A 21184-nucleotide genomic window follows, 5' to 3' on the forward strand; every position below is an offset into this window, starting at 1 on the left:
TGTAGTGGCAACACTGTAGTGAGCAGGTAGTGTTGCTGTCTTACAACTCCAATCTCCTGATTCAATCTTGACCTCCAGTGCTCTCTATGTGGATGTTGGATATTCTCCTTTTGACAATATGTGTTTCCACTAGACGCTGTGGTTTCCTCTCATATCCCAAAGATGGTGCATATGGTATTGTAAATGACTCTAATGTATGGCGGGGGAATCACCATGGGTTGATGTGAAAAAGAATAGATTACGGGAAGATTGCGATTGATGGAACTGGTTTGAAAGCTAGCATATAATGGGGATATGAAAATAATAAGTTATGATAATACCTTTAGGAAACATGACTTTTCTGAAATAATCTGTCCTCTGCTGTTCTTCAACAGTTCTCTTTAGCATTTGCTCCCTCAACGAAAGAATACCCTATAACTTCTATTGGAATATAACATCCAAGTGCCAGTAAATCATTGCTGCTTTAACCAAAATAACCTTCTTTGACCGTGCAATAATGGAATCTACATAATGGAACTCAAATTTCTTCCTACTGTTACAAGTCCAGAGGACCCCAAAACCCAACAACAAAAGAAATTCATATATCTCCCTTATCAAAAGGAGGAACTAGATTTACCTCGCGACTGGCCAAAAACCTCTCCCTAGGACTTATAGCCTCAATTCTCTTACCTCCCTCCATCTCAATTTTTAACTTCTCTAATTGAAACTCTCTCTTTCAATTTTTTCCAAGCCATATTTTCTGTCTTTCGTCATCCTCCCTCCATTTTTCAGCTCCCTCTAACTCATATTATTGTCTCTGCAACTCAAACTCCCGCTTCTCTCTCTCTTCTACCACCCTCCGTTTCTCTCTTCTTCCACCCTATATTTCTCTCTTTCTTCTTCCACCCTTCATTTCTCCAATTCCAATTGCAATTCAAAAGATCTATCTTCCGGAAAATTCTCTGTCTTTCTCAACAAATTTTCCCTCACCTATATAATATTTCACTATAATCCTTTGTATTTGTATTTTCCACATCCAATGCTTGACTTCAGCCAGGTTTAATTCCTTAGCAATGACCATCTGTTCGTCTTTTCTTTTTCTCTGGAGCTCCGCAGTTGATTTATGTAACAAAAATTACTAACATCCATGGCTGCTGTTTTTCCACACACACAAGCTTTAAATTAGCTTGGAAAAACCAATTAACTTATCGCAAAAACTCCAAAAGTTTAAGATCCCAAAACTCCAAATATTTCAATCCGAAAAGATGAACCCCCACTTTGTTATGAGTCCAGAAGACCCCAAAACCCAGCAGCAACAGAAATTCACGAAGACAAATGGTCACTTAAACAAAAGTTGCTTTTAATTTTCTTTAAACATAAAAACAGGATCAAACTTTAACTTATTACTATTAACTTAACCCCCTTCCAATTCTAAGCGCATGTGTATGTAATGTGTATATGTTCAGGAAAGTTCTTTGATTCACAGTCCAATCTCACTTCTCACTCCTCCAAGTTCACCAATATCAGGCAATTTAACATTTATGAATTTTCACCAGGCTCTGGTGCTTAAAGGTAAATGGTTACTGCTCAGGAAGGTTCTAGTTGCTTTCAGAAAGATATTTGTTGCTCGTCGGACACACACACAAACTGATTTCCTCCGATCAGCCACTTCAGTGTCTTGCCAAAGAAACTTGCCCCATCATGGGATTTCCAACTGATAACCTCTTCTTCCAGGTCACCATAGAATTTCTCTTGTTTCCCTTATTTAAGAAGAAACACTCTAGCCAGCCATTTCCTCTTGTAATAACTACAAGGGTTTTTCAACAGGCTGAACTCAGAACTCTTCAAAATGGGGTTTTCAACAAGCCTGCTATTTTTCCATGTTGCAGCCTCAAAATCCACTGCAGAACTGTCAAACTCAGTTTCCCTTTCTCTCTCTCTCTCTCTCTGAAATCCTGTTTTTACTTAGAGGAAAGTTCTGCTTGTGAAAAGCATAACTTCTTGCAGGGCTAACCCAATTCTTGAAAGATCTTTGTCAGCACTTGAGCTCTTCCATTTGCACCTGCTTTTTGAAATTCCTTCCAAAACAATTTCATGGTCTTTGCCAAGACACCCAGAGCCTGGATGTCTGGCTTGAGCAAAGCTCTGACATTTTAAATGAAATGTGTTTTGTTAAGTGTTACTCTGTTTGTGAAATGACCTACACTAAACCCCCACAATTTATCTCTTTTAAAATATATAATATACTATTACCCCTTTAACACTACCCAATATGCATTTCAATGTATTCTCTGCAAGAGTCACTATTTGGAATGCTCCTAATAAGAGAAAACTGAGAGCAGTCATATCACTCCCTTCAGTATTTTTGACAAGGGCAGTTAATTCAGCTAAGGCTAGGTATCAAATCTCAGGTCAGGTCCATGTAATTCAGTACCTCGCTTCTTTTTTTCTGTTCTACCAAAACTTGTTGAAGCTTTTTTTAAATTTGTGAAATGCATTCCAGAAATTTACAAAGGTTTTCTTTGCAATTTGTTGTGGTGCATTTGACTTAAAAGCATATTTATTATTAGCTCATCTTCATCACAGATTTGTTTGCAATAAATTCAAATTTATTTCACATAGTATCCTTGCTGACAGAGAAAAGAAGCTTTCAGCTCTTCATTTTACATTCAATTTATGCACAAGGACTATAGCAGATTAAACACAGCATTTAATTATAATTCTCCATTACATCAAATCAATTTAATGTTATGGTTAACAAGAAGTGTCAATTGGATCAAACATAGAAACGAGTATTGTTTTTCTTGAAGATGCTGGAGTTACAAGAGATGAAACTGAAAATTGTGACAGCAGTATGTTAACTTGTGTGAAAGAAATAAGAACTGCATAATTTTATCCTTGTTCTCATTTTTTAGAATAACTTAGCCTAAAAGGAGTCTAATTTCCAATCATCTCAGGTGAAGGAGAGAGTCATTTGACCGAACCCCACTTTCTCCTTTCAGAATCACCATGAGTTTTATCGCCTAATATTATGTCTTTCTTCTGCTTATCTTGTAGCAAGCTAGCTTTTCTCTAATGGCAATCTATATTTGACAACATTCTAACTTCAGCCTTTTCAGGAAGGCCTTTTTACTTGTAATATTTTTTGTTAAAAAGGATGATGACTCCACAAAATTCAGAACGTGGAATCTTACAGTGTTTTACCAAAAGAAGATCACCTTCAGAAGTTACAGTGTGATTGTTTCCACTTTACAGAAATGTCTACATACAATCCATTCACTCTGAAGATCACAGTAACTGTTAATCATAAGGACCTGCATGAAGGCATTTAGTATCATTTATATAAAGGATGCAAGCATTAAAATATTTATATGGCAAAGACAACAAAATTCTAGAAAGTAGAATGTGTGAAATGCTATCAGAAATACAATCAAACTTTCCCATAATTTGTTAAATTATGTTTTATGTAAATTCTACATTTTGTAGATTCCACTTTATTTCCTGTACCCACCAAATTGAACTGTATTTTATGCTGTAATTAATATATTTCAACATGTGGACAATCATTTGTGCAAAGCATGTGTTTTTAAATAGGCCCTGTTTTCCCATGATTGGAAATGATTTCAAACAAAAGATTAAGATATAAACCAGTTAAGCAAGATCTGATTATCAATTAATCTAAAAAACCATTGCGTGACATCAGAAACAACACTCTCAATGTATGGATGTAAGTTAACATCTCAAAAAAAGTCACTTCACTCCTTTCTATTCTCACATCCTCAGGATTTGTTCACTGTTATTAGTTTCCACCTATGCTTTACAAAAGAGTTATCTTTCAAGTGAGACTTTTTGGTGAGGCCTCGTGTGCTTTCAACAATGAACATGAACAATTCTATAATAATATTGCAAAGTAAAAGAGTGGAAAAAAAGCACATAATGTGAAGAAACACAAAGATGAGTGATTGTGGATGAAACCAGATGTTTCTATAGGCTTGAGAAGAACTAGAAGTTAACATGTCACAATACATACACCTTTGTGTTTGTAATGACAGCCAGCTCCAGAGTACCATTCAGCAAGGGGGCTGATTGCAATGTATTCTTCAAAGCTGTAAAAATGTAGGGAGATTTAGAACAGGAAAGAAAGTACAATTGTAACAGCAAAAAAGTATACTAATAGTTGAATTTGCTTTCATGATTTGTGTGCTTGTTTATGCGGCACAACTGCCTGAAAGGTCAGTGCTATATATAAATACGTGTTCCCTGGCTTTGTTCCATTTGGTGCAGACTTTCAAGAGATTGGTAGAAGGATGAGAGGCATGTCAGAGAATTTTACACTTTCAGTTCATTGCTATGTGCAGCATTGGGCTGTCTTTGTTTATTAATATGTTCCATTTAACCCTCGCTCCTATAGACCAGTAAATTTTGCTCTGATCTCAAAGTATCTTGAACATATTTTTTTAAAAAGTAACATAAAATCTAAAGATGGTTACACAATAATCAAGGCAGCCTAAGATTTTATACCAAACAGTATTTAATACTTCAGACAGATTCTCATGTTTCATGCTTTTATGCTGACTTGGATTAAAAATATAGATAGCTAAACAATCACAATTTATGTATTTCCAATGTATGCAAAGTTAATTTATTGGATGTGTTAAGTATGTGTTAGATCCCTTTGAAAGTGCTGTTATATCTTTAATAATAAATAGTCACGAAGTATGTTATGTTTTCTGCTTTATAAATACCAATGATAGGAATCCATTTTATGACATCTTAGAACAAATTTCTGTATTTTTGAAATAATTATTAAAATACACTTCTTCTATCCTAACTATAAGCTAGCAATACATTTTGGGTTCATCTGATGGATTGCTTTTTTCTAATCTTTGGGAGGTATAATAAGATGGTACTGTGGGATTAATTACTGGACTAGCATCTAGCCTGAGTGAAACACAAAAGTCTGCAGATGCTGTGATTATAGTAAAAACACATCAAAATGGTGAAGGAACTCGGCTGGTCTTTTCGGCATCCATAAAATGCAAAGATAATGCCATCCAGTGGGAGGGTTCGCGGGCAGAAGATGAGGTGTTGTTCTTCCAATTGCTCCCATTGTGGTCTCCTGTAAATTGGAGAGATTGGAGGAGGAGTCATGTGATGAAGTAGTGGCTGATCGGGAAAACCAGCCCTCTCCAGGAAAATAGGAAAAAAGTTAGGAAAAAGCAAAGCATAACAAAAATAGAAGATAAGAAATAGAAGAGAAAGATACAGAGAAGAGAAAGAAGTTAGCTTCCAAGAAAGAGAAAGTAAGAACAGCTGGAAAAATAGAAGTTAAAGAAGAAAGAAGAAGGCCTTACCTGCATGAAGGAACAGGACGCTGTGGTGACGAGGAGTGCCCAACCCTTGAGGTCCGTGCCTGCTCTGCGGAGTTGCGACCCACCAGCCGGTGCACTACAAAAGTGGCTCTTGGAGCCAAACAAAAGTACACAACTGCACATTCAAAAGAGAACGAGGACACCGGCAGGAAGGAGGCTCAGCAGAGGAGCAGGTTGTCACAGAACGAGCAGCTGAGGGACGCCCGACACCAGGGCTCTCAGCTGGAGGGCAAGGAACAACAGACGAGCAGGACAGGAAGGGAGGCCCAGCAAGAAGAGGCCTGACAAAGAGATACAAGCAGCTCATCAGGAAAAACAGAAGAGACACAGACACAAAGAAGAGAAGAAGAAGACACAAACACAGATACAGACACAGAAGAAGAGGAAGAGGAAGACCAAGATCTTCACAGAGAAATAGAAGGTAAAACTGATGGAAAAAGAGAAATAAAAGTTAAAACTGATGAATAGAATAAAGTCTTTTTTGAAGAACAAATGAGATCACTAAAAGAATGGTTGTCATTAGAGTTTAATGCAATTAAAAGTAAAATGAAAAGAACAGAAAATAAAATGCAAAGGTTAGAACTGGTAATTTCAGAAACAGGGAAAAGAGTAGAGAGTGTGGAAGAGTGGGAAACGGCTGCAGAAATGGAAGTAAATGACAAGAGAAAAATTGGAAGAAAGTGACAAAAATATTAAAGAGACACAAGAGATGTTATCTCAGAAAATTGTATGTTAGAAAATTATAGTAGGCGACACAACATAAAAATAGTGGGCCTGAAGGAGGGTGAAGAAGGTAAAGATATGAAGGAATTTATACAAGGATGGATCCCGAAGGTCCTGGGAATGACAGAAATTCAGGAAGAAATGGAAATAGAAAGGGCACACAGAGCATTTGCTCCGAAACCAAGGACATGTCAAAAATCAAGATCCATCTTAGTAAAATTTTTGAGATACACGACAAGAGAAAATATACTAGAACGATCAAGGAATAAAATTAGAGAAGATAATAAACCATTGGAATACAAGGGTCAAAAAATATTTTTTATCCAGACATAAATTTTGAACTCTTAAAGAGGAGGAAGGAATTTAATACAGCGAAATCAACTTTATGGAAAAAAGGTTACAAATTCATATTAAGACATCCAGCAGTGCTTAAAATATTTATACCCCGGGAGAAAAACAGACTGTTCTCGGATCCAGAGAAAGCGCAAGAATTTGCAGAATGTTTGCAGGACAGGAGAAGAGATGAAGAGATGTAACAAGAATGAAGAACAGCAATAAAGTATATGTAAAGATGTAAAAACAATGTATATGTAAAGAACTAAAGAGGGAAAAGAGAAGGAAAGGAAGGGAGTAAGGGGAGGAAAAAAGAGAGAGCTTTGTTATATGTGTTTTTTAAAAAAAATAGTGTTCTCTGGAGAGGGCTGGGTAGAGAGGGAATAACCGTCACTGCAAAATCAGTTGACGCTGTGAACAAGATCGCAATCCAAATGAAAAGGGGAGTTGTGGTTGCCCGGCAAGGGATATGGGGCAACTCAGAGGGGGGGGAACTTTTGGGGTTAAGGTATTAGTGGAAGTGGGAACTGCGGGGGTACTTTATGTCTTAAATGTGTTGTCGTACATTAAGTGTAATAAGAGAAAACTAAGAAATGGAAAAGGGGGATGGAGGTGGTGAAAAGGTGTATGCAAGATATAAGATGGCCATGGTGAACTATATGACTATAAACATTAATGGAATACATAACCAAATTAAAAGGAAGAGGTGACTAAATTTATTGAAGAAGGAAAAAAATAGATATAGCATTTGTGCAGGCAATGCATCTAACTGAAGCGGAACATAACAAACTAAAGAGAAACTGGGTAGGACACGTAATGCCAACATCCTCTAACTCAAAAGCTAGAGGTGTAGCCATACGAGTTAACAAAAATGTACCAATCAAAACAGAGGAGGAAATAATAGATCCGGCAGGGAGGTATGCAATGATAAAGTGTCAGATATACTCAAAATTTTGGAATTTGATCAACATATATACGATTAACGAGAAGGATCAAAAGTTTATGCAGGATTTTTTTTGAAGATTGTAGACACACAAGGAAATATATTGATAGGAGGGGATTTTAACCTTAATTTGGACCCAATGTTGGATAAAACTGGACAAAAAACAAGTAAAAAGAATAAAGTAGCCAAATTTATGGTTAAATCAATGCAGGAAAAGAAAATGAATAAATGTATTCCATTGGAAAAAATAACATATAATTTAAAAAATAAAGTCACAATGTTTGAGCAAATTTTGGAACCATACATGGAACATATCAGAGAGAGCTTGCCTATGACCTCCATCCCCTAAAATGAGAATGAAAATGATAAGAAGACAAAATGACTAGATTCAGTGTGTAATAAATAGATGACACATTTTTCTTGTTTATTTTCCTTTGTGTGAAAATATTGTTTTATGGTTTTATTGTGTTGTATATGTTGAATATGGGTTTTAGAGGGGGATGGGTAGAGGGGAGGGAGGGAAAGGGGAAAAAAAGGGAAGAAAAGACCACTGTGTAAATTTAATGAGAAATGTTTGTTCATATTTTGGTTGATATGGTTCATAGTGTGAAAAATAAAAAATTATAAAAAAATAAATTGGAGAGATTGAACACAGACTGGGAGATTGCTTTGTTGAGCACCTCAGCTCTGTCTACTGCAATAGCTATCCATTTCAATTCTCCATCCTATTCCCTTGTTGACATGTCTGACCATGGATTCATGCATTGCCAGACTGAGACCATCTTCAAATTGGAGGAACTGGATGTCATTAATGTCAACTTCTCTGACTTCTGTATACCCCTCCCCCTTTTACTTCTTAGTTTAGTTTAGCTTATTTATTTATATAGTACATTTAAAACAACTCATGTTGACCAAAGTGCTGTACAGATTACAATTAGGAAATAATTGGTCACTACTTCAATGACGATGGACAGCCAAATACAGCAGCGTGGCCATTTTTCCACAAAGACATTTCTAATTAAGACTTTTTTTTAAAAAAAAGACCACAGTAAATACAATACGAGATGTTATTCCTCCTGACCCCAGTGATAAATGACTGCATCTAAATAAATAACAATGCTACAAATATCAGTTTTCAAAAAATAAGCAGTATACACAAATAGGCCTGTTCACATTTCTGTTTTAGATATTACAACAAGTCCACTGGCACAGTGATGATAACAGTTTGCTGGATCCGAAGAGGCCGCTGGAGCTCCAACCACGCAACCATCTTACGCCTGGTTTACTATCATCCTCAAGATTTAGATGTTACAGTTTTCCAGCTTCAGAGGGGAAACTACCATCTAAGTCACAGTTTCTTGGGGTGCCAGAATTTCAACAACAATCCACCTGGAAGCCTCCCCCCCCCATCCTATTCGGGACCATCCGAATGCCACAAGGCGTCATGCTTCAGGTCAACCACACTGCACCATCTCCACAACCATCGAAACAAGGGCCACAAATGCCTCCTCTGGAAGCCTGAGGCCACATTACCATGCTACCTCTTTGGTAGGCCACAACGGAAATCCCACTCCATGATCATCAAGCTGCAAACCTTATGGCTTTGTCTCAGCAACTCGCTCGTTGTTTGGCACCCCAAGTTGCAGTTCCAGACTCGCTGCATTCCACCAAAAACTCCCATAGATCCATGTTTGTGCACAGCCTACCTACTTGCTAGTTACAGCACTCCCATGGTCCGGAATGGTTACTGCGAATGCAATTGTGCTACCATCTTGTTCTTCCCCCATTACCTTCCCCCAGTTCTGTGTCTCTCCCTTTTCCGTATCTCCTTTTCCTGTCTCTTTTCACACAAACATGATAAATTCTTACTTCGTCCCCTATCATATCCAATTAACACCTTTTGTTGGAATGGATTATTTCGCCAGGCAGCATCGTCTGAATTCTGAGACTTTCTGAGATTTCCTGCTTCTGGCTCATTCCATTTATTCCTTGAAGAAGGTCTCAAGCCTGAAACTTGGCAATATATCTTTGCTTTTTATGGATGCTGAAAAGACCGGCTGAGTTCCTCCAGCATTTTGGTGTGTTTTTACTAGCATCTAGCCTGGTCCATTTATCCAGGAACAAAAGTTCAAATCAGAGCATAGCAGCTATAAAAATTTAAGTATTCAAATAAATATCAATTGAACAAGTTTTGAAGCAGCAACAGTGACAAAGAAATTACCAGACTGGTTCACTAATGCTCTCCAGGAAAAGAAATCTGCTTTTCTTACCTGGTCTAGTCTGCACTTGATGCCAAATGCACATACTCTTTTCTGAAGTGACCCAAGAAACCAAAGAGCAACTGGGAATGGACAATAATTTCTGGCCTTGCTTAGGATATCCATATCCTACAAAGACATTTAAAAAAACAACAAATTTTAACTGACAACTTCAACCAGTGAGACATGGACTGATAAATGTCATAATTTTTAACAGAAAATTAGCTATTTAATCATTTTTGCTCCCAAGTATGATTTAATGAAGGAATCAGAATGTTGTTGCAAAACTACAGAATTGAGCTTTTGAATAAATGTACAGAGTAATGGAATGCAGATGACCTTTTTAGGACTAAAGGTAGGTAATCAATTTATCTATTAGTTATGAGGTTGCATTGGCATCGATTGCTATGTAAAAAGAATTACCGGAAAAGGCCCACAACTTCAAGGTTGCCAATAAGGAAATAAGAATTGGAAATGTAAATGTTTCAGTTTTTACAAAAAATTCTGCATTCAGATGCTTTTGCATGTGGCCAAATGAAATGTTTTATTAAAGTGTATTATATTTTATATTGCAAATCTCAATGTCAAAGGAAAGTTATTGCTGCCATAGATTCTGCCCATAATATTCATTATTTGAGAGCCAAGAGTAAGGGGCACAGCAACTTTTTTATTTATTTGACTGTTAGTTACAAGGATTACATTTATTGACCTCCTATTTGCCTGTGACAAAATGGTATGAATGGCCTCTTGATTGGCTGAATCTGATGGTACTCTTTCAATGCTGTTAAGGAGGGAGCTTCATGATTTAGTTCCAATGATGATGAAGGCAGAGGAATCAACTTTGAAGTCAGAATAGGTGAATGACATGAAGGGGAATGTGAAAGTGATGGTGTAACCTTGCACCTGAACCCATCGCCCTTGGTGGTAAAAGTCATTGGCTCAGGAGGTGCACCCAGGTCAATCAACTGCAATGCAGGATCTACAGACTCTGCAAAAAGGGTAGGTGGCTTGTTTGGATGTTGTGCACTCCTTCCACATGACCTTTGCAGAGATTTGAAGTCGATGCCTGTCCAGTTACTCCTTCTGCACCTTGTGTAGTCATTGGCCAGGGATTCCCATAATTCAATGAAGATGTGTTTTTAAGTATGATGAAACCTTGGTGCTGGAAAAGTTGAACACTAATATTGGTCCAGCTATCTTGCCAATGGAGAAATTTTCAGAGATACCAATGTTAATGTCCTCTCAATTCAACTTAGGGGCATTGGCAAAATCAGGTGTTAATCATCTTATTTTAAGAAAAGTATTAGAAAGTATAGAAAACTTTTACAGTAGATATAAAGTGTGGGCACCTTGTCTGGAGTGGACATGGAGTGAATCGTGAGAGAATCAAGAACTAGAGCTCAGAGTTTACAAGAAGTTGTCCATGTAATGCAGAGATGAAGCAAAGTTATTTCTCCAACAGGGGTTGGGTCCTTGGAACACTTCCAAGGACAATCTTTGAATAAGTTTCAAGCAGACATAGATTGGAATAAAGTATTGGAATGAAAGGTTATGTATGTATTGGTAAAAAGGAATGCAATGGCAAGGTAACAATCTAATCAGCCATGATGCCATAAATCAGCCATAAGTGACAGGGAACGTTCTGGGGATGGAGTGGCCTGATCACTCCAAATTCTGATATTCATATGATCTGGTCACTCTCCACAGTCTTTTTTTTTTCTGTCAGGTAAGTGAAAGGACTCGAGAGTTAATTGCGAAATTCAAAGCAGACCAGCTTTAAAACCCAGCTGCATCTGTTGGTTGGGAGTCATTAGGTTCGTTATAAGGCAAATAAGTTTTATTTTTATGGAGACCTTGAGTTTCAAGGCATTAACTTTCCTGTAGCAGCATTTCTGTTTGCCATCACCATATATGGCAATTTAATGATGGATATGACTGTTTATATTGGAAGTTGATGAGTCCAACAGTCACGAGTGATGACTGCGAACTTGGAATCTCTCACTTGACAATGACCTAACCCAAATGTTGCCAATGTTTGAATTAAAGTTTTGCCATGAGATCTTATACATGCTTCTCTGAAGAAGAACTAGCATGTAGGTAATGTCAAGATCATATTTAACACCTTTCCTCAAGTGGACGATTCAACTGGAGTTATGATTCCCCACTCCTTCTTTTCCGTTGGTTCATCTTTTCTAGTTGACATTGAATAGCATCAGTATTTCTTGTCCTGCGGAGCTTGGGCCAGGGAGTAGAAAAAATGGGGTAGTGCTATCGGGCACGAGAGGCAGAATTGGGGACGGGATTAATGACTTGGCTCTGGCATCTGACTCTGGACTAAATGGCGCTCTATGATGGAAAACATTTTAAATCCATTGAACTTGGGTTTTTTTTCTCTCACTCGGGTGGCAGATTGTCTTAAATTATGATCTCCCTCTGATTTGAGAGGCAATGCTACAAGATGGTGAAAGAATTACCTGAAGCGGGCAAAAATAAAATACAAATTCACGCTCTCGCAATCTCCGCGGCTTCTCCGACGCTCATGAAGTATCCCGACAGCCTCCTTGATCAATGTCCTGGCAACCAGGGACGCTCTGACGTTTCACCTTGACGTGTTGTGCCTGGCGATGGTGCATGCGCTATTCGTTAAGATGAGCAGCGCCAACAATGGCGGCCGTGGACTTACGGGAATTCTTGTAGCGGGCGAGAGTAATAATGTACTTCATCATGTCAGAGGTGAAGCTGTCTTGGATGTGATCTTCTCTACCGAGTGTCTTTTCGAGCTGGATTGACAAGGGAGATTCAGAGTTTCCTCTTTCCCTACCATTTGCTCTCTCCTCGGGCCTTGTCCTCATCTTCCCTCTCCCTCCTCGCTTTCTCTCCTTGCGAGCCCTCATCTGTTTTCTACACCCTCTCCCTTCTCCTCCCCTGTTTCTCCCCAGCCCGCGTCGACAGGATGTCCGAGGACGGCGTGGACAGAGTGATCAAGGTAGGACCTTGATGGTGGCTCACGTGATGGCTTCGGTGCGCGCGTTGGGTGCGAGTCGCAGCACAAGTGTTGGGTCGAGAAGCTCAGACGATGGGACATGTTGAAGATTAAATGCGATGGGCGGACTTTCAGGGGATGACGCTTTTTTATGTGCCAACGACTCTTGAGGGAGAAACAAACACCTCACCCTTCCAGAACTGATCACTAATTATGAGAATTACGGACTTCAAACGTGGTCGATTTAAAGAGTCATTAATCGTTTCGCTCTTTTCGAGATAAAACCACTTTAGTGGAAAAGTGATCGATTTGGGTGAATTATGGAACCCGATGCCATTAAGGAATTATTTTTAACAGGGAGGCGGGAAAGTTGTTTATTAAAATAGTGTTAACGTCTTTTGTCCATTGTGGAGTAAATTTTACCTGATTGCAGTAATTGCAAAATACTGAAAGTAGCTTATTGGTGTTTTGATTTTCCAATGCGTTCTTCAGCTGTGTCAACTGTGGATTGAATTTTAGTTGAATTAATTTTCCGATGGCATAAATTAAAGCAATAGCTTGGTATTGCAGAGCTTATAAATTCTTCACTTGTTCAGCAGTATAGATGTTGCTTGGCAGTAAATGTTTTTCTCTGGTGTTAATTTTGATTACGGGGCAGCTTATTATTTATTAATGCTAGGATATTTAGAGGAGAACTTTTTATTCCACACATGCAAATTGATTGATTCTGAGTTAAAATATGGTATTGCAACTGGTTGAGTCATAAATAAGAGATTAGTAAAACATCAGTGTTCAACATTTTTTCTTACTATAAAAGAAAACAAAGTTGTCCATTATCATTTGCCACTTCAGATGAATTTGAATATTAGTGCAGCCTTGACAGATTGAAATTATTACATTCATAATTTTTTTATGATTTATTGAATGGTAGAAATCAAGCTCCATTGGTGATATCTATTTGCTAATGTTTGCACTTGGGCAGTGGTTTTCAAACTGCTCCCCCAAGCTCACATTCCACCTTAAGTATTCCCTAATGCCACAAGTGCTCTGTCATTAGTAAGGGATTGCTTAAGGTGGTATGTGAGTGGGAAGGTTGAGAACCACTGCTCTTGACCCAATAGTTACTGAAATATTTTGCTTGAGAAAAATTATTATTGGCCCATTTCGTTTGAAGTTGTGAAACTGTACATATAGCAAGTCAATTAGGTATGATTAAAACTGTGGTTTTCAAACTTTTTCTTTCCACTTGCATACCGTCTTAAGTTATCCCTATGCCATAGGTGCTCTATGATTAGTAAGGGATTACTTAAGGTGGTATGTGAGTGGAAAGAAAAAGTTTGAAAACCACGGTTTTAATTGTACCTAATTGACTCGCTATGAGCACAATTTCATAACTCCAAATGATAATTTTTCTCAAGCAAATTATTTCAGTAACAATTGGGTCTAGAGCAGTGATTCACAACCCTTCCCCCCCATCCATCCACATACCACCTTAAGTAATCTCTTACTAATCACAGAGCACCAATGGCATAGGGATTCTTAGTGGTATGTGAGTGGAAAGAAAAAGGTTGAGAACCACTGATCTATGGCACTTAAGATGGTATTTGAGTTTTGGGGGCAGTTTGAAAACCACTGAACTAAGGGAAATAATGTTGGCTTAATGAAGAAAAAGTACATTATTGCTTTTTCTCCACCTTCCCACTGTCATTCAAATATTAAATAGTTATCAGTAGTTTCTGACATTTCTTGGACTTTGGGTGCAATTTGTTTGAGAATTTTTAAAAGGAATTTAAGCCATAGCATACCATAGAACATTACAGCAAAGTACAAGGCCCTTCAACCCTCGATGTCATGCCAACCCATATATTCCTTTTTATTAAAAAAAGTACTAAATCCTCCCCACCCCGTAACCCTCCACTTTTCCATGTGCCTGTTCAAGAGTCTGTTAAATACCTCTAATGTTTCAGCCTCCACCACCATCCTCCCTGGCAAGGCATTTCAGGCGCCCACAAGTCTCAAAAAAAATTACCTCTGTCTCCCCTAAACTTCCCTCCCTTCACTTTGTACATATGTCCATGTGTTTGCTGTATCTATGCCTCTCATAATCTTGTATCCCTCTTCACTTTGTGAGAGGGCACCAGTCTTCATTTTGCCGATGATTTTCAAATGTGTATCTCTTCTTTCTAATGTGTTGGAACTCCAACACATTCACAGGGAGAACATGCAAGCTCTACACAGATGATTCCACTTGGGTTGCCTGAGGTGTAAAACATCAGTTTGCTGCCCTTTTGCTTTTTACATAATTCCTTGTACTTTTGAAGGATAAAAGGATTTTTCAACCCTTTTGCAGAATGTGGGGGGGGGGGGGTTGTTGGAAACTACAATGGATGGGGATGTTTGTGGAAATTGAATGTCAAGAACAACTCAGAGCTAGCTTAAAAAAAATGTCAGGCTTGGATGTAACAATGCTCATTAGCTAGCCTAATCACTGGCTGGCTAATTATGTACTTGCCTCCTCAGACTGAATATTTACTGTTTTTTGTTTACCACATGTGATTAATTGCATTCATCTGTTTTCACTTTTCCAAAGCTCTTCTGCCTCTACTAATTCATCAATTACTTCTTTCCAGTCCATCTTGGCTCAATTTCCCCCATCCATCACCTGAAGTGACTTACCAGCTTCTGTACTCCATACAAAATTAAGCATTCCCTAATTCTTCAGGCCTCCAACTTTCCAAATTTGACCTGATTCTAGAATCATCCTCTCATGTTAATATTCCTCAAAATGTTACAAGTTAGAAGAACCCTCAGGTTTTCTATGTGCCTAAGCTATCATGCTCTAGTTTAGATTTTGGACTCCAGTTGCAAAATCTGTGTTCCCAAATGCTGGTACTTCAATTTTAATAGTTGTCACATAGAATGTAGTACCCTTTCTGCTGCCTTGTAGGTTATTTGCATGTATGGAGCATTTCCATTCCACTATCTCCTTTGGACTTTTCTATCACAATACTCCATGTTACTCTATTTTTAGGCAATGTTTACCTGCGCAAAATGGAAGAAAGAAAGAGCTGAGACATGGCATAAAGAATTAGAAAGTAGTTTATGTTTCATTGTGCAGTGGTGAAGGTAATTATAATACATTGTATACTTGGAAGTACCTCAATGTAAAATAGCTTATGCTTTGACTTGCATGATATAATGGAAATAACAAATTAAAGCTGGTCTACAATAACCTGGTTCTGTGAGGAAGGGTATGTCAGTTGATGCTAACAGGAATTGTCCCTAACAGGAATCCTCCATATTAGATGAATACACAATCAACTGGACTCAGAAACTGGGAGCTGGGATCAGTGGGCCTGTACGGTAAGAGAATCAAATGCAGACTTTTGTTTATTGTGCAATTTTTGGATAATGCTGACTTGATCAAAGTTCACTTGAGATAATAGCATCGTTTAGAATTTAGATAATGTATAATTATTGAGTTACTGAAGCACGCCAAACTAGTTATAACAAAATTTAATAAACGAAAATGAGTAGTGTGTGGCAATTTTTTTTTATTCTTAAGTGTGTGTAATTCTGGGTGTCTGAAGGATTGTAAAAGTGTATCTTGGTGACATTGCACATCTGCCACTTGTTGATAGTGGTGATTGTGACTAGTTTGAAATTCAATTACTTGCACTTAATTAGTACTTTTTTTTCATTTAAAATAAGATATTTATTATGTCAGAGGCTTTGTGAAAGATTTAAACTTTTCCTGTATGATGAACAAAGTGCTAAGTTCAGAGTATGGTATGTTTTTGATTACCTGCAGATGGTTGATGATCATTGAAATCCTTCAAGCTTCACTTAAAATGCATATCTGGAACGTAAAAATGCATTGTAGCAAACCAATTTATTATCTTGGGTTTCTTCCTTGTATTGCTTCAGTTATTCCTGAAATGTAATTTGTGAAAATCTTTGATTCGTTTTTGTATGAACTCAGAATTTCAATGCATCCCATGCCCATGCTCACGCAGAGGATTTAGAGTAGCTCTGCAGTTTTATAAATAAATGCTCAGTTGATTTCCACAAAATTGAACAGCATTGCTTTACTCTAAAGAAACTGGGTGAGTACAATTGGATCTAGAGTAATGAAATACAGGTACCTAATCTTTTATCCAAAATTCTGAAAACCGAACATTTTTTCCATGGATGTCATCTGCGCACCAAAGCCCAAGTTTGGCGCCAAACATGACTTGACGCAACCCACCCCTGCCAGCGCCATGTCTCAGTGCTCATCAACTTTGCAGTTCTTTTTGACATTTTCAGACTTCAAATTCTCCTTGGGTAACAGAGAGAAGCAGAAAAGGGAGCGCCTGTAACTATCGATAGCAGAAGCTTAATCGTGGTGCATCTGTGAGGTGTCTTACTGAAGATTATGGTGTGGGAACTGCCACCATATATGACAAAGAAGAAGAAAGACAAGTTGTTGAAGTTTTACAGTGACAGTTATGACTAGGAGCTAATGAAAAATTGGAAAACATTGCATAGGGCAAAAAATGGAGAACTTGAAGATGGTCAACATATTTTCAGGTCTTTAGCTTAGTTTGAGCCAGTTTATGTTTTGAAATTTTAATTTATATTTTTACTTAAAAAATGAAAAGATTGCTAGTAATTTTATGGTCTATCTTTATTTCACTTTATTTACCCCCGTCCAGCACTGCCGCAGCACCCCCCCAACTGTCCAGAGATCCTTCTAGTTGGAGTATGTCTTTGTTTTGCGCAAATCTGAAATCAGCTTAATTACTTAAGATACTGCCATTACTGTTCTATTATCCAAAAAATTCTGAAAAGTTCCCAAGGGTTTCAGATAAAAGATTATGTACCTGTATTGCACTACAGTTCAGCTTTAAACCAGGTACAGGGTATTTCGTATACTCTTACAAAATATGAGATTAAAAAGGTTTACTTATTTCCTACCCTCTCTAACTGCCCTGTTTCAAGGTGATGTTGTATTTTTGTGTTAAGTTTGTGCAGGACTGCATCACCTGCCTAAGAAGCAAAAAAAAAAAGTGCAGGTGCTTGAAATATAAAAGGTTGGAAAATGATGAAAATACTCAACAAGTCAGACACCATCTCTGGAAAGAGAAACAGCATTTCAGCTTGATTTTGTTTTTTGTCTCCGCAGATGCTGCCTGCCATGCTGAATACTTTTGGCATTTTCTGGTTTTATTTCAATGCATGAGATTGTGGAACTAAACACATTTAAAAAATATATATTGTGTCAGTTGAATAAAGTTTCAAAAGCTTTAAATGGGTTGTATTCTTCAAGAATACTTTTGTTTCAGGGTGAAGCTCAGGCCTGACTCGGCAATAAAACTATTACGTTACAGGGTCACTTGCTTCACTTGCTGTTTGAAATGGAAATTGCTTCTTCAACCAAAGTGGAAAATTACTCCTAAAATTTTCTGTTCTATTCATTATTACTGGACATGGACTTAACTTGCAAAGCAATAAGAGATCTGAATTGTGAATGAAACACATCTAATCAAAAGAAATTATTCCTTTTTGATTTTCTACATTTTGGTAGATGCCTGCCTTGCAGATTCCTATAATTGATATTCAATGAGATACTTCATTGTTAAATTTACAATAAAATACTAATTCTGATTAATTTTGTATTAAATAGGTTGTATAATGACCTGATGTTGTAGCCTTTGGACAACAGAACAATAGGCTGGCTTGGGTTTTAATGCCAAAAAAGATGTTTTCAATTGTAACTTGAGTATTCAAACAAAATTTAAAAATCCTCCAACTGTGCTAAATCTTAAAAGCTCACTCTTTTTGGAGCAATTGCTATGTATGATCAATTGCTATTTCATTGGAAGAAGTGTGCATTATGTATCATGCAATTCAGCTAGTTTATTCATCAATTAGTCTAAATCTTAAATGCTTCTAGTATTGAATACATTTTCCAACTTTCAAACGATGGTACAATGGTGCAGACAGTAATGCTGCTGCCTCACAGGACTAATGACCTGTGAATCTTAATCTCTAGTAATCTCTGTGTGAACTTTGCGGGTTCATGTGACCTTGAGCTTTCTCTAAGTAGTGCCTTGCGCTCCAAAATGGTGCTTTACAGTGGCGACTCTTTGTGTGCAGCTCTGATGGGAATTATCAAATATTTCCATTCAGAACTATAACCTGGAACCATAAAATCAAACTTTCCCATTAATAAGGATGTTCTAAGATCACTAGCAGACCTCAGAATTGCAGACTCCATCAGACTATGGGACCTTTAAACTGCCAGCACTCAGGCAAGTTCAACACTGTGGGAGTTTAAAATAGCCAGTAATTGGGTCATTTAAACTTCTTGGGAGTCACAAAAAGCAGATGTTCAGCACATTTAAACATTGCAGGAGATTTTAAAGAGACATCACACGGACCATTTAAACAGTGGAAACTGCCAGCAGCAGACCCATAGGCCATATATAGAACTGACCATGTGGACGTATGGTGAGGGGGGGGGTGGTGCTACAAGAAAGCTGAGTCGCTGGGTCCAGAGTCTTCTGCTCCCTACCATCCTCCTGGCCAACATACAATTCTTGGAAAACAAACTTGAACTCCAAACCAGACTTCAACATCAGAGAGACATCAGGGAGTGCTGCATGAGGTGCTTTACAGAAACCTGGCTGAACGTGGACATTCTGGAGACAGTGCTACAGCCCAAGGGCTACACCCACCATCGCGCTGACCAGCGTCAGGAAAACCAAGGGAAGTTGCGTTTGTGTCATCATCAATTCATTGTGGTGCACAAACATGACGGTCATGTCCCAGTCTAGCTCCCTGACCTGGAACATCTGGTGATCAAATGCCACCCATTCTACCTGCTGAGGAAGTTCACCACAGTCATCCTGGTCGTAGTGTATATTCTGCACCAGGCTAATGTCAGACTGGCACTGGAGGAACTGAGCACTGTGATTCACAGCAATGAATCAGCACATCCTGATGCCTTCCCAGTAATTAAAGGAGTCTTCGATTAGGCCAAGCTCTGACAAACTACTATCAACACGTCACATGCGAGACTAAGGGAGCCAACACACTTGACCCCTGATACACCCCTATGAATTACGCCTACCGAGCCATACCACAACTGCACTTCAGCAAGTCTGATCACTTGACTGTATTTCTACTCCCAGCATACAAGCAGAGACTAAGGACTACAGCACCAGTACTGAAGACGGCGAAAGTATGGTTGAGGGAGGCAGAGGAGCGTCTGCAGGACTGCATTGAATCAGTGGACTGAAACATATTCAAGAACTCATCTGTAGACTTAATGAACATGCAACAGGTGTCACTGACTTCATCAAGACCTGTGTAGACACGTGTGTGCCCACACACACATACCGGGAGTTCCCCAACCAGAAGCCCAGGAAGAATCAGAGGATTAGCAGCCTACTGAGGGCAAGAGCAAGGGCATTAAGGCCGGGGATTTATATCTCTACATGAAGTCCAGGTATGACCTGCGGAAGGCCATCTCTGAAGCAAAGTGGCAATTCCAGAGGAAGCTAGAGACATACATGCCTACAAAGTGAGGGCAAACACTATAGATGGTTGTGATGCTTCATTACCTAATGAACTGAACACACACTTTGAGAAAGAACCAAACAATGCCTAATAGAATCCCTTCAAAGGCTGAGGACTATGTCTTATCTGTCTTTGAGAAGTATATCAAAACATCATTCAAGAGGGTGAACCCTCACAAGGCAACAGGCCCTAATGGCATACCTGGCAGGGTACTGAAAATCTGTGCCAACATCTAGCTGGAGTGTTCACGGACACTTTTAGCCTCTCATTGTTGAAGTCAGAGGTTCCCACTGCCTTCAAAAGGACATCAATCATCCCAGTGCCCAAGAAGACCAGAGTGATTTGCCTCAATGACTATTACCCAGTTAATGACTTTTAACTTCTACTGTGATAAGATGCTTTGCAAAGCTGGTCATGGGCAGAATTAATATGTATCTAAGCAAAGATCTGTACCCACTGCAATTTGTCTATCGTCACAATTGCTCCACAACTGATACAATATTGCTGGCTCTCCACTCAGCTCTGGATCACCTCAAACAGCAATTCATACATTCGGCTACACTTCATCAACTACAGCTCAGCCTTCATTACCATTATTCCATCAATGTGGGTCAAGAAACTACAAATCTTGGCCTCTGCACCTCCCCTCTGCAACTGGATCCTTGACTTTCTCATTGGAAGACCACAGTCAGTATGAATTGGAAACAACGTTTCCTCCTCACTGATTATCAGCACAGGTGCAACCCAAGGATACGTGCTTAGCCCAGTGCTCTACTCATTATACATCCATGACTGTATGGCCAGGCACAATTCCAATGCTATCCACAAATTTGTCGATGACCCCACATTTGTCAGCAGAATCACAAACGGCAATAAGGAAGCATCCAGGAGGGAGGTAGATCTGCTCATTGAGTGATGTCACATCAACAACCTTGCGCTCAACATTAGCAAACCCAAGGAGATGATTGTGGACTTCAGGAAGAAGTCAGGGGAACACAACCCAGTCCTCAATGAGGACTCAGTAGTG

At 38.6% G+C, this 21184-nt stretch overlaps 1 protein-coding gene and 1 long non-coding RNA gene across 6 annotated transcripts in view; one reads left to right on the plus strand and one right to left on the minus strand.

The window, feature by feature from the left end:
• Nucleotides 1–1359: 1359 nt before the first annotated feature.
• Nucleotides 1360–12702, minus strand: LOC138761134 (uncharacterized). Its single transcript, XR_011356133.1, has 4 exons — nucleotides 12083–12702; nucleotides 9621–9737; nucleotides 5334–5441; nucleotides 1360–5098 (listed from the first exon to the last, which is right to left on the minus strand). It is a non-coding gene; the product is annotated as an uncharacterized lncRNA (long non-coding RNA).
• Nucleotides 12244–21184, plus strand: part of mapkapk5 (MAPK activated protein kinase 5) — a 47073-nt gene continuing 38132 nt past the window's right edge. For 4 of the 5 annotated variants that reach the window (XM_069932791.1, XM_069932792.1, XM_069932794.1 and 1 more), the window contains exons 1-2: nucleotides 12244–12594; nucleotides 15881–15954. In XM_069932791.1, coding sequence (XP_069788892.1) covers nucleotides 12562–12594; nucleotides 15881–15954 — 107 coding nt within the window. In that variant the 5' untranslated portion in view covers nucleotides 12244–12561. Of the gene's footprint in view, nucleotides 12595–15008; nucleotides 15718–15880; nucleotides 15955–21184 lie in introns of those variants that run through there. The other variant, XM_069932793.1, reaches the window with a different exon arrangement.

The sequence above is a fragment of the Narcine bancroftii genome, chromosome 4, assembly GCF_036971445.1.
Source record: "Narcine bancroftii isolate sNarBan1 chromosome 4, sNarBan1.hap1, whole genome shotgun sequence".
NCBI lineage: Eukaryota > Metazoa > Chordata > Chondrichthyes > Torpediniformes > Narcinidae > Narcine > Narcine bancroftii.